At 41.0% G+C, this 14,271-nt stretch overlaps 1 protein-coding gene across 1 annotated transcript; it reads right to left on the bottom strand.

Annotated features, from left to right (window-relative positions):
* Nucleotides 1-6,481: 6,481 nt before the first annotated feature.
* LOC113058990 (E3 ubiquitin-protein ligase TRIM39-like) lies at nucleotides 6,482-13,206 on the bottom strand. Its single transcript, XM_026227229.1, has 8 exons — nucleotides 13,133-13,206; nucleotides 9,315-9,362; nucleotides 8,657-9,156; nucleotides 8,457-8,552; nucleotides 8,069-8,302; nucleotides 7,850-7,991; nucleotides 7,480-7,506; nucleotides 6,482-7,384 (listed from the first exon to the last, which is right to left on the bottom strand). Exons 2-8 carry the CDS (start codon nucleotides 9,340-9,342, stop codon nucleotides 6,846-6,848), a joined length of 1,566 nt encoding a protein of 521 aa, XP_026083014.1. The 5' UTR covers nucleotides 9,343-9,362; nucleotides 13,133-13,206; the 3' UTR covers nucleotides 6,482-6,845.
* Nucleotides 13,207-14,271: the final 1,065 nt, after the last annotated feature.

Below are 14,271 nucleotides of genomic sequence, written 5' to 3'. Positions count from 1 at the left end.
GTTAACTAAAGTTCGCGAGCAGGGCCACGCCTCAAACAATCACCTGACTTCCAAACCTCCATATATACTGGGCCACCTCACACCGCTCTGCTAGTCTCGTTCTCTCGAACCCACCCTTCCCTCCCTTTATCATCCATTCAGCCAACCTTATCCCACATTATATTTCTATCAGGTTGTATCAGGGGGTCCTCATTGTCTGGCCTAAATATACGCTAGAGACGGTACCCCCACCCTGAGTCTCCCTGAGCCATCAATTCAAGATGCCCTGATCAACCTGACCATCATCCCTTTCCCTCGACCCCCTTCATCATCTTTCTACTCTTCCCCAGTTGGTTTGTGGCGTGGTCCTAGCTAGTCAAACTAATAGTGTTCAACACAAAATTAGATGAATTTATTTGGACACGGTTTCTTTTCATATTTTATTACCATTTTCTAAACTATAGCGAATAAACTGTGATAATGTGTGAAATGTTTTACAAATATCATGAATTATTAATAAATGTATTTACAGTTTACTTGAACTAACCTTCCCTTGTCATAAAGAGGTAAATTAGAGCTGCAAAATCAACTAATTGCATCCAAAATAAAAGTTTATTTTCATAACATGTGTGTGTTATATAAATACATGTATATGTTTAAGAAATTGAATCATATGAATTATATTATATACAAATCATATGATCCTTAAATATATACATGTATATGTGTGTATATTTATATTAACATATAAATATACACAGTACACACACAAATATTATGTAAAAAAAATTTTTTATTTAGGATGAGATTTTTTTAGATTAATCAATTTCACAGCCCTAGGTGAATTTATCTGATATTTTAAGAGACTGACCGACAGTTGGGTCTGTCAGGTCTTCTCTATGATATTTTCTGCAAGTTGATATCACATCACTTGGTTGGTTACAAAACATGAATTTAATTTGATGGACAAAATTTTAATCCGATTAAAATGTTAAAATAAATGTTAAAATAAATTTTGCTGCATCCAAGTCATGCAGTATATGTGAAATGCATATTAAATGAGTAGATAATCAAGTCTATGTTCAACTTTGTTTTTATATTAACAATACCTGGGAAGAAAGGATGGAGCAGGCTCATGAGCATAAGTGCGAGAAATATCAATATTTTATCCTTGAGAGCCAGCAAAATGGATGGAAGTCCTGGAATTTACCAGTAGGGGTCGGCTGCAGAGGTTTTGCTGGGCAGTCACTCTGGAGAACCCTTGGGTGGCTGGATATTGAAGGGATGGCCAGGAAATAGATGGGCAAGGTTACCAAACAGGATGAAACAGCATCTCAGTGGATCTGGATGCAGTTGGAGGTGTGGTGGCAGAGCCAACCAACTGAAAGGCAAAAACTAAATAGAGTTGGTGGTGGTCAGCAGGGATAGATCCAGGACACTGCATCTGCTGTTGAGCCTTCCCGAGGTGACATGGGCTTAAATCGGTGGAACACCAATGAAGTGCGGTGCCCATTTTACGACCAGCTGTAACTACCAACTACTGTAAGAGAGAGAAGCGATACCACTGGCTCAGGGCTAAGTACATGGAAAGGTGGGCCAGTTGAGATGGGCTTATTGTATTTTGCTTATAATGGTGGTTATCAACTCTGTCACACTGTCAGAATACTTTAATTTAACCCTATGAAATTTACTGTTGCTAATATTAGTTCATTTTATTGTTTAATGTGTATTGCCATTTTAAATTTTATGAGCCCCCGGAGGGAGATGGGATAGACCCCACCCAGTTGTGTAGTCAGTGCTATACATATGCCATATACTTTTTTACTTAGCCCTGAGCAAATGGTATACACCCATTGGTTCGTGGCTGTTTGCATATTATGACTTCTAAGGATCAATATTTACATATATCCTCCATATATTCACTTGTTTTGTTGCTTCACAAAACTGTAAACTACTGTCATATTAGCTTCCCCTTTAACTGTGTCCGATACTGTAGTGTGAAACTCGTGATTCTTTATTGTAATTTGTGCATTACCAGTCCATCATCGACTGAGTATGTCTGCTGCAGCGAAAGCATAATAATCCCCTTCAGGCCCAGTTCTACATGGAGTGCTAGAGGCTGCTGCTAACTCTGATACTGAAGCCTGATTTCTTTTATGTTTGTGTAGCTGCATGAACAAATGGTGCTTCAACCTACCAAAAGGGTGGAGCTGACTGCTATATAAGTCTCAGAATACCATTCCTCAGAATCTTTTTACATAGGGACAGTCATCAACTTGCATGCAGCCTTATAGCACAGCAGCTTATGCAATGCTCATTCCCTTATCTCCAGGAAGGCTGAGGTACTGCTTTGTACACTTATGGGGAATGCATCCAATAGTGCCATGCTATAAGCAAGTGCAGAACAAAGCCATTCTGTGAGCCCAGCCCTGGAGCGCCCATAATGCGGGTGCTGAAAAAAGCAACAAAAATGAGACCTAAGCCTACAGACTGGGGTTTACATAAGACCTTTGTAACTTATTCATGGGATTAGATAAATTAAGCAGACCAAATCCATGTCTGAAGGGCAGGGACACCCAGGATATAAGATCTGGTGAAGGTATAAGGTGAAGACAAGACGGCAGCCGCATCGATATCACAAATTGAAACTCCGTTGGACCAAGCCCAGGAGGAGGCCATTCCTCTGGTGGAGTAGAACCGCACTCTGATAGGAAACTTTAAGCCTGATGGGGGGAAGAGCCACATTCACGCACTTCGTAAAAGTGTGCAGGGTTGGAGACAATCCGAATGGCAGGACTGAATATTGATAAGCCACCCCCTCGAATGTGAATTGCAAGAACCATGAGGGGTTGTGATGACGGGCTATCTGGATGTCGAAGTAAGTATCTCTCAGATCCACCACTAACAACAGACCCCTGGATATATCTGTGTGAGGATCTGTTTCAAAGTCAGCATCTTGAACATCCAATAAAGGGCAGAGATAAGCAGCGACCGCCTTTTCAAGAGGACAGGGCATGCCATAACATTTCTCTTCAGTGCCATTAATGGAGATGAGGGCAGAAGTGTAGCAAATAACAGTGTGAATATGATGCATGCGGTGAGTGTGATTTCACCAAGTACAACATGTTCCTGGATCAACATCCTTGTTGATCCTGGAACAACATTCCAATCAACCAATCAGAATTGAGATATAACTTTTCAATAAATATCTATTTTACGCTTACAATGGGGGTTAGTTGCTTCTACAGCGTTGTTAAACAGCTATCATTTCCCACTGATTTTAGGAATAAATTATGTGTAGGGTTAGGTTTAGGGGTAGGGATTGGGTTTAGTCAATAATGTTGATCCAGGATAATCAAAAGATGTTCATCATGAATGGGAAAAATTGGTCGGGTGGGAGGATTGACCGCATCCTGGCAGGTACCACTCATCTAAGAGGCTGCGGGTGGGCTCTTCCGGAGCCAACCAGTCTAAGCCCACTTCCTCCACAGCCTCCAAGAGAATGCGAATCAAACATGCTGTCCAGAATTTCTTGGTGAGTAACACAGCACTGTAAATATTGTTTCCTCAAGTAACCTAAAATGTGCATCATTTACACACTTTTTTATGTACACACTTTTTTATGTTCACAGGTCTGATATAAAGAATGTTTTTTTAACGTGGCCGAAATTTCCCAAATAGAGAAAAGTTTTGCACCGCAAGAAAATAATTTGAGGTAACATTGCCCCCACACCCTTGGTCCCTGTCACGAATAAAGCCTTTGTTCACCAGAGGGTTCTATTTCCTGAATATGGACTCTTTTTCATCCGTGAAGTGCTCCTTAATATCAATAATACAATTTCTGATACTGTTCAGAACAAATTTTTTAAGTATATGGTATAAGAATTAAATTATAATGCATTAAATATATTGTAACGCTATAAAAACTTCATAATCAAGGGAAGAAGGAGGCGGGAACTGGCGGACTTTTTAATAAAAACTTTAATGATAAAATAAACACAAAACAGCGCGAAAGCCCTTCACGGACGATTGCCGCACACAAACCAAAACGCAAAATAAAATCCAGGCCTGGTCCTCTCTCATCCTTATATGTTGTAACTAAACCCCATTACACTTCCAGAGCTCCTCCGTGGGACTCGAGACCGGTGAGTGGTGCAGGTGTCGCTCATTTCTAATCACTCCACCAGCCTCGACCCATTCCCACGGCTCTCAGCCCCACCCCACTCGTCAAATACAATCATTGCCATTCGCAGGCTGCGGGTACCCGGGAGACTCCCCCATACCCCCCCCCCCCCCCACATTTAAATCAAATGTGTTTGTTTTGATGACCTTCTATTTTAGTTTTCTGCCTTGCAGTGTCAGAGACCATATAGCACAGATACACTAAATCTGGTAAGATGGTTCCAAACCCCATACACTACTCAGAGAGAGAGAAATGTTTACATATATTTCTGACATTTATTCATGAAACATATAAACATCTTAAAACCATTTTTATAAAGAAAAGAAGGTACAGATTAACCTCAAAATGCTCAACCCTGATAATTGAATTAAGGAACAACCAATCAGAGAACACTTGTAACTATATGCAATGCTAAGAAGAATCTCCTTACACCTAATCTGAATTACATAATTAGATTCCAAAAATTAAGTACTTGTAAATTATATAATATACCCTATAGAGTGTATTACATTTTAAAATGATCATACTCAGATTACAGTCACTTTTTTGTGAATTACATAATTACTTATCCACACAATGGCAGTGTATTAGAGTCTCCCTGATATGTATTTTTCTTTTTTAATGCTTCTTTCTTAAAATCCCTCTATTTACTATATTCACAATTGTTGTGTAAATTCATTTGCAAACCATTTTATTTATTCATTAAAACAAGTTTGATTAATAAAAAGTAATCTAGATAGTAGTCATATTACATTACTTAAAAGGACATTAAAAAGACAACATAGATTAGGGGTGAGCAGGGCACAAACTAATGCGTGGTTAGTTGTGACATGCATCGATAAAACTTTTCTACGCATGATAGCATAACAAAACTTGCAGTATTAACTAGTTGTATTATCAACACTATATAAATAAAAAAATGTACCAAAATTCAAAAATCTTTTTGATGGTATCACTGAACATGCTGGCTTAAAGGGGTCATATAACGTTGCTTAAAATAACATTATTTTGTGTATTTGGTGTAATGCAATGTGTTTATGTGGTTTAAAAAACACATTCCTTAAATGTACATTATTTTTTCTCCTCTACAACCTACCTTTCTGAAATACTTACATTTTTACAAAGCTCATGGTTCTGTAAAGTGAGGTACACTGATTGGCCAGCTATCCAGTGCATGTGATTGGCCGAATACCTCAAGCATGTGACAGAAATGTTACGCCCCTTACCATAATGTGATGCCTTGTGTCCTGGCTCAATGAGACAAAACAAATAAAACCCATTATAAACTAGGCATTTGTTGCATCCAGTTGGGACATAATTCGCATAATTACTGATTATAATGACTTATACTGTCATTTTTCACGTTGCGTTGAGTATCGCACCACGTAAAAATAAAACCATATCTGCATTTGGGATTGGAGAAACGACAAACAACAAGTGGTACTCTACAATGTTTAGAACTTGCGTATGAATCATCAGTGGCAAATCCTTTAAATATAAAAACATTCTTACAGACTGTGGGTCAGAAGAGCCAGAATGACCTTGCAAAGTTGGAATTGCCCCACATAAAAAAAACAAAAAAAAAACAGACAGTGGCATTTTAGGCTACTCTCACAGGAAATAGTCCTCGTACTCCACAAAATGCGCTGCACACATCTGAATAATTGGGTTGAACTATTCCGGGACAGTGAGTGTGATTTCACAAAGTGCAGCAAATATCTGTTTTAGGCTTACAATCAGAGTTAGGTGCTTCTACACCCTTGTTAATCAGCTATCATTTCCCACTGATTTTAGTAATAAAATATGGATAGGGAAAAGTTTTGGGGTTAGGGATTGAGTTAAGTCTATAATTTTGGACAATAATGTTGATCCAGGATCATCAAAAGATGTTGATCCAGGAACATGTGTTACTTGGAAAATCACGGTGACCGTTCCGGCACAGTGTTGTAAATACAACTTAACCACTGATTTCTAGTTGTTTTGGAAGGCCAAATAAAGTAGCTTCACTTTCACAATGAAACACTACATGGTGCCGGGGGCAAAAGCAAGAATAAAATTTACGCCTTCTTTCTTTGGGTGAGGATTTGGGCAGGGTTGTTAAAAATCTTCCAACATCATGACGTAGAAATGTGGGGGCGAGTTGGAATGAGCCTTTTTAAGTAGGAGTGGTTGACATTCAACTTTTATAAAGAATATCTCTTTGGATTTGAGACTTTAATCTTTGCAACTTTACAGATCTTCTTTATGCACCAAGAGCGTGTAACACTCCAATGAGAAAGAAAAAGATTAAATTGCATCATATGACCCCTTTAAGTAAAATTTGAATCTCAGTATTTTTAATTTATTGAAAATGAGACAAATGGGGGAAGTGTTGTGTTTTGAATGCGTTTCTTCATCTTTTTGCCCACACATAGCTGTGTGTTGCGATCAGGGTTGTTCCAGTGGGGCCTTAGTTGCAATGTTTTCCAAATTAGGTTATTTTTAATTCTTAGAAAAATGCCATCACTATGAGTACATACATATATCCATTAGATCATAACATATATAGAGTATATACAGCCGACCCACCATTGTTCCTCCATCATTCTTCCAGCACCCCAATTTTCTATTTGGGGGTTCTATTTGGTTTCTCTACTGTTATTATCCCAGCTTTAATTTAAAGTTTCATGTTTTAATTGTAATTTTAACTGACACGTAAAATGATCAGTGGATCTAAATTTTTGCCTTCCTTTTTACTATCCGGGCTAAACAGTGGGTAGAGTTTCTCAGTGAAAGACTGACCAGTGAAAGAATACATATGAGATCTAGATTCCACATCATAAAAGGAGACCAGACCCTCCTCATAATCCACAAACACACCTACGACCTGAGGCTTCACTTTCAGAGACAGAGGGACAGAGGGAGATTCACGAGCTCTGTACTGATACCCATCCCTCATAACTATAGCCCAATATCCATTCTCAGGACACTCTGAGATCATTCCCTTCCTGTTAATGGTTTCTCTGGCCACTCCTAAATCCCAGTCAGTCTTTCCCTTTACCTGCACTTCAAAATAAAATCTTCCTGAGCTGAAACCCTCTTTTGCCAGGACAAGGGAACAAAAATTAAACCGTTCTGGGTTATCTCTGAGTACAATATCAAAGTCTGCACTTGTCACTTGTTTTCTATCATCAGATAGAATGAGTTTTGGAAAAGCTGTATCAGGATCCAGAGTCACATCCACTGAAAGACAGACCAGATATGAATCACAGAATGTATAGTATATGACTTTAAACTCTTATTTGTGACAGTCTAATCAAGCACATCACAAACTGTACCTGCATATTGTTGCATCCTCTTTATCACTGTGAAGACAAATGACAATGGACAATTATTGCAGAAGTTTTAATATAATACAACTTAAATACAGCTCAAGTTCCTATTCAAACTCCGGTTTGTTTCTCTGCTGGTTTTATTATTGCTGCCTACATATTACTGAAATCAACATGTTTAAGGTCAGATCATTTCTATGGTTTTATTTAAATATATCCGTGAGAGGAGGGACAGCAAGTATATTAGTTTGTGATGTTGATTTTTTTTTTTTTTTTTTTTTTTTGTATGCATATTTTTATTATCTGTAGGATACTTTTTCCACCTTCATATTAGCTTTATTCACTGCTATCAAAAGATAATATTCTGTTTTCTTACCAGACTTGCTGAGTTTCTCGTCTAGAGTCTCCTGCAGCTGAATCAGAGCTTTCCTCAGAGTCGTCACACTCAGCTGAGTTTCACTAATACTGATCTGAGACCAGCTGCTGGTGTATGTAGGTCTGATCAGCGATGGGTAAATCTACAGCAGGAGAGAGCAGAAATCCCTCAGCATGGGGAGAGTTGTGTTGTGATGTAAGCAGACAGGAGGACACTGACCTGTAGGAAGCGCAGATGATCCTCAGTTTGAGAGAGCTGCCCCAGCTCAGTGTCTCTCCTCTGTAGCTCAGTGATCTCCTGCTCCAGCTCTTTAACCAGCTCCTCAGCCTGCTTCTCTGCTGCTTTCTGCTTCTGCTCCATCATCTCCAGCAGCTCAGACTGACATCTCTCAATGGAGCGCATCAGATCAGTGAAGAGCTCAGTACTGTCCGCTTTCTCTTTTTCTGACGCTGTCTGATAAATCAATAGCATTTTTCTTTATGATTGAAAAGTAAATCACAGCATATACAAAATGTTTTCAATGATCTTTATAGAAAATAACTCTAAGATCTAACCATTTTTTTTAACATCTGCATTATTTCTGCAATAATTTCCTGAGAGTACTCACTTTTTTTAGTTCTGCTGAGTGTTTGATGTCTTGAATTTTATTCATTCTCTCCTGGATCATCTGCTGCACGTCTGTCTGCATGTCCTCCAACTTGGTCTATAGACAAAGACACATTTTATCTTTAATATCTATTTATAAATTAAACACGAAAAAAGAAAAAAAATCATGTTGTTTAAATAAATAATGCATGTATCTCCAACCCATCTGGCTCTGCTCTCCTCCTCTACAGCAACAGTGTTGTGATTCCTGTGATTTGTTACAGCACAAAGCAAGCACACACATGTCTGATCATCTCTACAGAACAGCTCCAGAGGTTTCTCATGTTTCTGACAGATATAGTCCTCAAGATCTTCCCGGGGATCGATCAGTTTGTGTTTCTTTAAATGTGCGACTCTTTGATGAGGCTCCAGGTGAGTTTCACAGTAAGAGCTCTGACACACCAGACACATCTTCAGCGCTTCCATCTTAATAACATCACAGATATCACAGAGAACCTCAGATTTATTCTGTCTGGGTGCTGTGTTGATCTCGAGGTCAGGTCTTTTACTGAATGTTTCTTTACAGAATGGACAGCTGTAGGTCTGACTGTTGTTCCAGCACTGGTTCAGGCAGCTCTTACAGAAGTTGTGTCCACATGGAGTGCTGACTGGATCAGTGAACAAATCCAGGCAGATCGAACACTGGATCTCTTCTGACAGAGCTAAATAGGAAGAGGAAGAAACACAATTTATTATCTGCATTTAGAATTTATGTATACATAAACAGGAATATTGTAAAATCAGTCTAACTTGATGGGATGTTTTTTTCTCTCTTTATTTCAGCTGGAGGTGTAGCCAGAAGTTTTCTTTACGTTCTTACTTTGTTTTTGTGAAGTTAATGAAGCCATTGCTCTTCCCCTCTTTAAACCTATTCAGGAAAAAGTCATAACACATTTCTCATTTTGTGAATGAAACATTATTTTATATGTATTCTGTAATATTTCCCAGATCAAACTACTTTTTCATACAGTATACCAGTGTTTCACAAGTTCACGTTTACATATAATTAGCTGAGGTATGGTATGTGTATTTGGCATGCTGTCCAGGGAAGGGCGCCGAGCTCGGGGAATGGCCCGAACCTAGAGTACCCCCCCTTCCCCGTCTATTCATAAAGTGAACTCAAAGTGAGGAGATGGGGTGGAGGAGGGATGCTGATAAACCGTCAATGGATAGAGGAAAGTCAGCGATATTTATACTATGGGACTGATTACTTGATTATGGTCCACCTGTGTCGATTAGGCTAAGTATCTGATGCGCTCCTCCCGAATCTTGTTAATAAAAACGTAATTTCACTAGTTCACGCTTACATATAATTAGCTGAGGTATGGTATGCTTATTTGGCGTGCTGTCCGGGGAAGGGCTCCGAGCTCGGGAATGGCCCGAAACCTAGAGTACCCCCCAAAAAGCAAATGTACAAGAGGACAGCCGCCAGTTTAAAGAACGCCCCCCCCAAAAATGGCATAGAGTACTGGCGGGGGCTGATTTGATTTTCTGAGAAGTCATCTCGTTGGCAGGCCGGAAGGGCCTACGTACTCTGGTGGGAGCGACTTAGGCATTGGAAGAGTAGGCCCTACCGGCTGCAGATACTGAACTACATGGTTGTTGGCACCCGGTAGGTAGGGCTCAAGCCGATGCTCAACAGAAGCTTGTGGCGTTGGAACGGTGAGCCCTACCGGCCGATGAGGAGGAGCAGCGTGGTTGTGGTGCCCGACCGGGAGGACACGAGTTGCCTCGACCGGAATAGGTCATGGTGTCGGCGTACGGGCCCTACTGGCTGATAGTCCCTGCTATTCAGTGGGCAAAGGGCCTAATGCTGACCGAGAGGGTCCATGAAGCCTCCGACAGGAGATTGAGACTCAGGATGACGGACGTCTGGGTCCTCTCGGTTTGGTAGATAAAAAGCTTTGGGCTGGCCGACAAGGAGGACGGTTAAGCCTCGCCTACCGGCAAATGGAAAAGTAAGTTGCGTGGCCGAGAGACTCTAACGACGTCCGAAGGGAGCACTCGCATCGAATGGGTAAGCCTCGCTAACCATAGAAAAGGAAAAGGTAAGGTTGTCTAATTGGGAGGCTCTTGCCGGCATCCGAAGGGAGCACACACATTGAACAGATAAGCCTCTCCGGATGTGGGACAGAAAGGGTAACATTCGGTGGCCAGGAGGCTCTCGCCAGCATCCAACAAGGACTTCCTGTTCCCGGAAACAACTGGGTGAGCCCTGCAGGCCGTAGGATGGAAAAGGTAAGTTTGTGTGGTCGTGAGGCTCTCGTTGACGTCTTATGGGAGTTTGCTACTCACGCCATGAGACGGGTACACCTTGACGACCGTAGGAAGGAGGGTTTATTTGTGTGTTTGGTACTTGCGGCATCGGACGGCTTGCTTATTGGGTTTTGCGACCTAGACCACGTGGAATGGTAGTGGTTGTCTGGTCAGGAGGCTCTTGCCAGTGTCCGATGGGAGCACTCGCATCGAACGGGTAAGCCTCGCTGGCCAAGGCTGGAAAAGGTCAGGTTGCCTAGCTGGGAGGCTCTGACCGACGTCCGATAGGAGCTTACCTCCAGGAATCGAACAGGTAAACCTCTCTAGCTGAAGGACGGAAAATGTTGTCTAGCTGGGAGGCTCTTACCTTCGTCCAACAGGAGCTTAGCTCCCGGAATCGAACAGTTAAGCCTCGCTGGCCAAAATACGGAAAAGGTAAGGTTGTCTAGCCAGGAGGCTCTCACCTACATCCAATTGGAGCCCCAACTCCATGCATTGGATGGGTAAACCTCTCCGTACGTAAGACAGAATGGCAAAAAGGGTAGCTGGATGATTTCACCTACGTCCGAAGGGAGTGTGAGCTCCTGGCAACGAACGGGTAAGCCTTGCTGGCCGCAGAATGGAAAAGGTGAGGTTGTCTGGCCGGGAGGCTCTCGATCCGATGGGAGCTCGAGCTCCTGGCATCGAAGAGAGAAGCCTTGCCGGCCATAGGATAGAAAAGTGCTATCTGTAGTCCAAATCTATGCGCAACCACACTCCAGATCAGCAGGTGGCGGTAATGCATCTTTACGCTGGTTTGCCAAAACCGCCATAAAACACGAGTAGAAGAAGACGGAACTGCGTCATGACGTCATTTAACAAACTTTAGCCACGAACCTGCTTTTAGATGCAGCACTTTGGATGCCAACTGCCATAAAAATCCAATGAAGAAAAAGAAGAACCTGCTTTTAGCGTTTTCACATGAAAATGTATTGGTTAACGTTGCGCGGTCTGCGCAGCTAGAGGAAGCGGCCTCAAACAGCCAATCGGTCGGAACGCCGGGGTGAAAGGCTGAGGGAGTGAGGAAGGTGGGAAGTGAGAGAGGCTTGCTGTGGTGAGAACTGGGGTTTCGGCCTAGGCTGGTTGGATTCCTTCTGCTGCAATCCAGCGCTCGAGGAGAGCTCGGTCTTGGGCGGCACGATCGTTGTGTCGAGTGAGGCGAGCTTGGAGCTTGCACGGTCTATTGGCCACGACGTATGGCTTTGCGAGGAGAGCAGCTGTCGCGATGACGCTTAATGCTGCTCAACGGCCGTGTTTGGCTGGGTAGAAATGATCTTGGGTCCGGCAAAAGCAGCAGGTCTTATAAATCCCTGGTGTAGCTCTCTTCGTTGGTATGAAAATTGTGGCTGTGATAAGGTGACAGACGAAGCGAACCAGCATGCTGATAAACCGTCAATGGATAGAGGTAAGTCAGCGATATTTATACTATGGGATTGATTACTTGATTATGGTCCACCTGTGTCGATTAGGCACAGTATCTGACGCGCTCCTCCGAATCTTGTTAATAAAAACATAATTCTACAACTGGTGGGTCACAGCAACTTTAGGGTAAGTATTGTGATGTGGTTGTCTAGCAAATCTAGCCAATAAGTCTGAATAACGCTGCATGATTTTTGCACAGATTTGATCAAAATCACTTAAGTAGAGTTTAGCTTTAAACTTCATTCACCTCAAGTTTTAATGTCTCCTAATAAATAGTAGCAATAACAACAGAGTTCCCGGTAAAACATGTTTGTTTGTATCTGTGGCTCAGATAGGTGCTTGCTGTGATAGGAACGTCATTTGATATAAAGTATTTTAAATACTGTTCCCGTTTTTAGATTAGCATTTTTAGATTGCCATGTATCATGATACACCTCAGGTCTATCTGTTTCTGACAGTTCATTTGTATGTTCTTGATTATTTTAGTATCTGTAGCATTTGTGAATTGTGCATTGTGAATCTGTTTGGTAAAAAAGCAAAATTAACAAGATCAGAAATGGCAAAGAGGGACGGGGACATCCTGTGAAATATTACTGAGCACTTTTTATAGTGGCATGTTTGTAACATTATATAGATTATTAATTTTGCATAATTTAATTAGAATTATTTTTAATTTACAATGTAAACATTTAAAGCATTTATCTATCTATCTATCTATCTATCTATCTATCTATCTATCTATCTATCTATCTCTCTCTCTCTCTCTCTCTCTCTCTCTCTCTCTATATATATATATATATATATATATATATATACTGTATATACAGTATCATTTTATTTTTATATTTATAGATGTACAAATTAAACTACTGAGTCAAATTTACAAAATGTATGTCCCTTATAGAGAGAAAGTCTCCTTACCGATGAGTGAGTCTCAGCTGTAGTCTTAGATCACCCGAATAAACCTGTCACCTGTTGTGTAATGAGAAGAATAGTTATGAAGTTTTCAGACTGTTAGTCATCAGTTTTGTTTCTCTTTCACTGTACATCATAGCTCCTCCCATCCAGGAATGCAACAGAATTTACTTCATGAAGAAAACTCCACCTCATCTGTGTGATATATATATATATATATATATATATATATATATATATATATATATATATATATATATATATATATATATATATATATATATATATCCATCAGCGAGATGGTAACAGGTCTCTCAGAACATAACAAATGAGGGGGGAAGGTTGTACCAGTGTTTTGCTCATCAGTCCAGACAATCCTCTCCAAGCTTCTAAGGTGTGATTTCGTAGCTGAGCTGAACCAGACAGTTATAGAAGAGCAGAGGACAGATTCAGTGACTGCAGATTAGAATTTCAGCAGCTCCTGTGGCAGGTTGAACTTCCTCAGCTGGTGAAGGACATGCAGCCTCTGCTGAGCCTTCTTGACAAAGCACATATCAAATGCACACATTTATGCCTTACTCTGCATGACTGTCATTGGTTCTGTTTCTGTTTAGTTTTATACTATATTATACTAACACATAACAGAAAACTGCACCTAGAGAATGTAGATTTAGCTGTGTTTTCCTTTTTTACTGTTTTGTTCTTTTTTCCCTCACCCATGGACCTGCCTTCTGTTCAGCTGCTCTGCCTGGAGAACATTTACATTTATATTTATGCATTTAGCAGACACTTTTATCCAAAACGACAGTGCATTCAGGCTATGAACATGTGAACAACGTCTCCATGTCTCTTTTTGGGTCTCCACCTCAGCCAGCTCCATCGCAGAAGATCACATCTCTGGTCCATCCTCCCAGAGTTTTAACATGGCTCCTCCCTCCTGTGAATCCACCATAAAAGATCTCGCTGACTGTGGCCTGGGTACCTGTCTGGCTTCTCCTGCTCCTTGCTCCTCCTGCTGTCTTCACCATATTGGTTTCTCCCACTCTCACCTTCTCACAGTTCCAAACCTTCTCCTGCTCAATGCCCTCTTCTAGAGACCCAGCCCTCCTTCCTCATTTGGACATTGTTATTTCTATGGCACAAGG

Source organism: Carassius auratus, chromosome 40 (genome assembly GCF_003368295.1).
Source record: "Carassius auratus strain Wakin chromosome 40, ASM336829v1, whole genome shotgun sequence".
Classification (NCBI taxonomy): Eukaryota; Metazoa; Chordata; class Actinopteri; order Cypriniformes; family Cyprinidae; genus Carassius; species Carassius auratus.
Note: the sequence above shows the minus strand (reverse complement) of the source record. Positions and strands in the feature narration are given on the sequence as shown.

Excerpts from the sequence above, each read along its gene's own strand:
- LOC113058990 (XM_026227229.1), bottom strand. The coding sequence starts at position 9,342 with ATGGCTTCATTAACTTCACAAAAACAAA. Across the intron at positions 8,553-8,656 it reads AGGAGAGCAGAGCCAGATGG|ACCAAGTTGGAGGACATGCA; the intron begins GTTGGAGATACA and ends CTTTGTCTATAG. Across the intron at positions 7,507-7,849 it reads CGAGAAACTCAGCAAGTCTG|TGATAAAGAGGATGCAACAA; the intron begins GTAAGAAAACAG and ends TTGTCTTCACAG.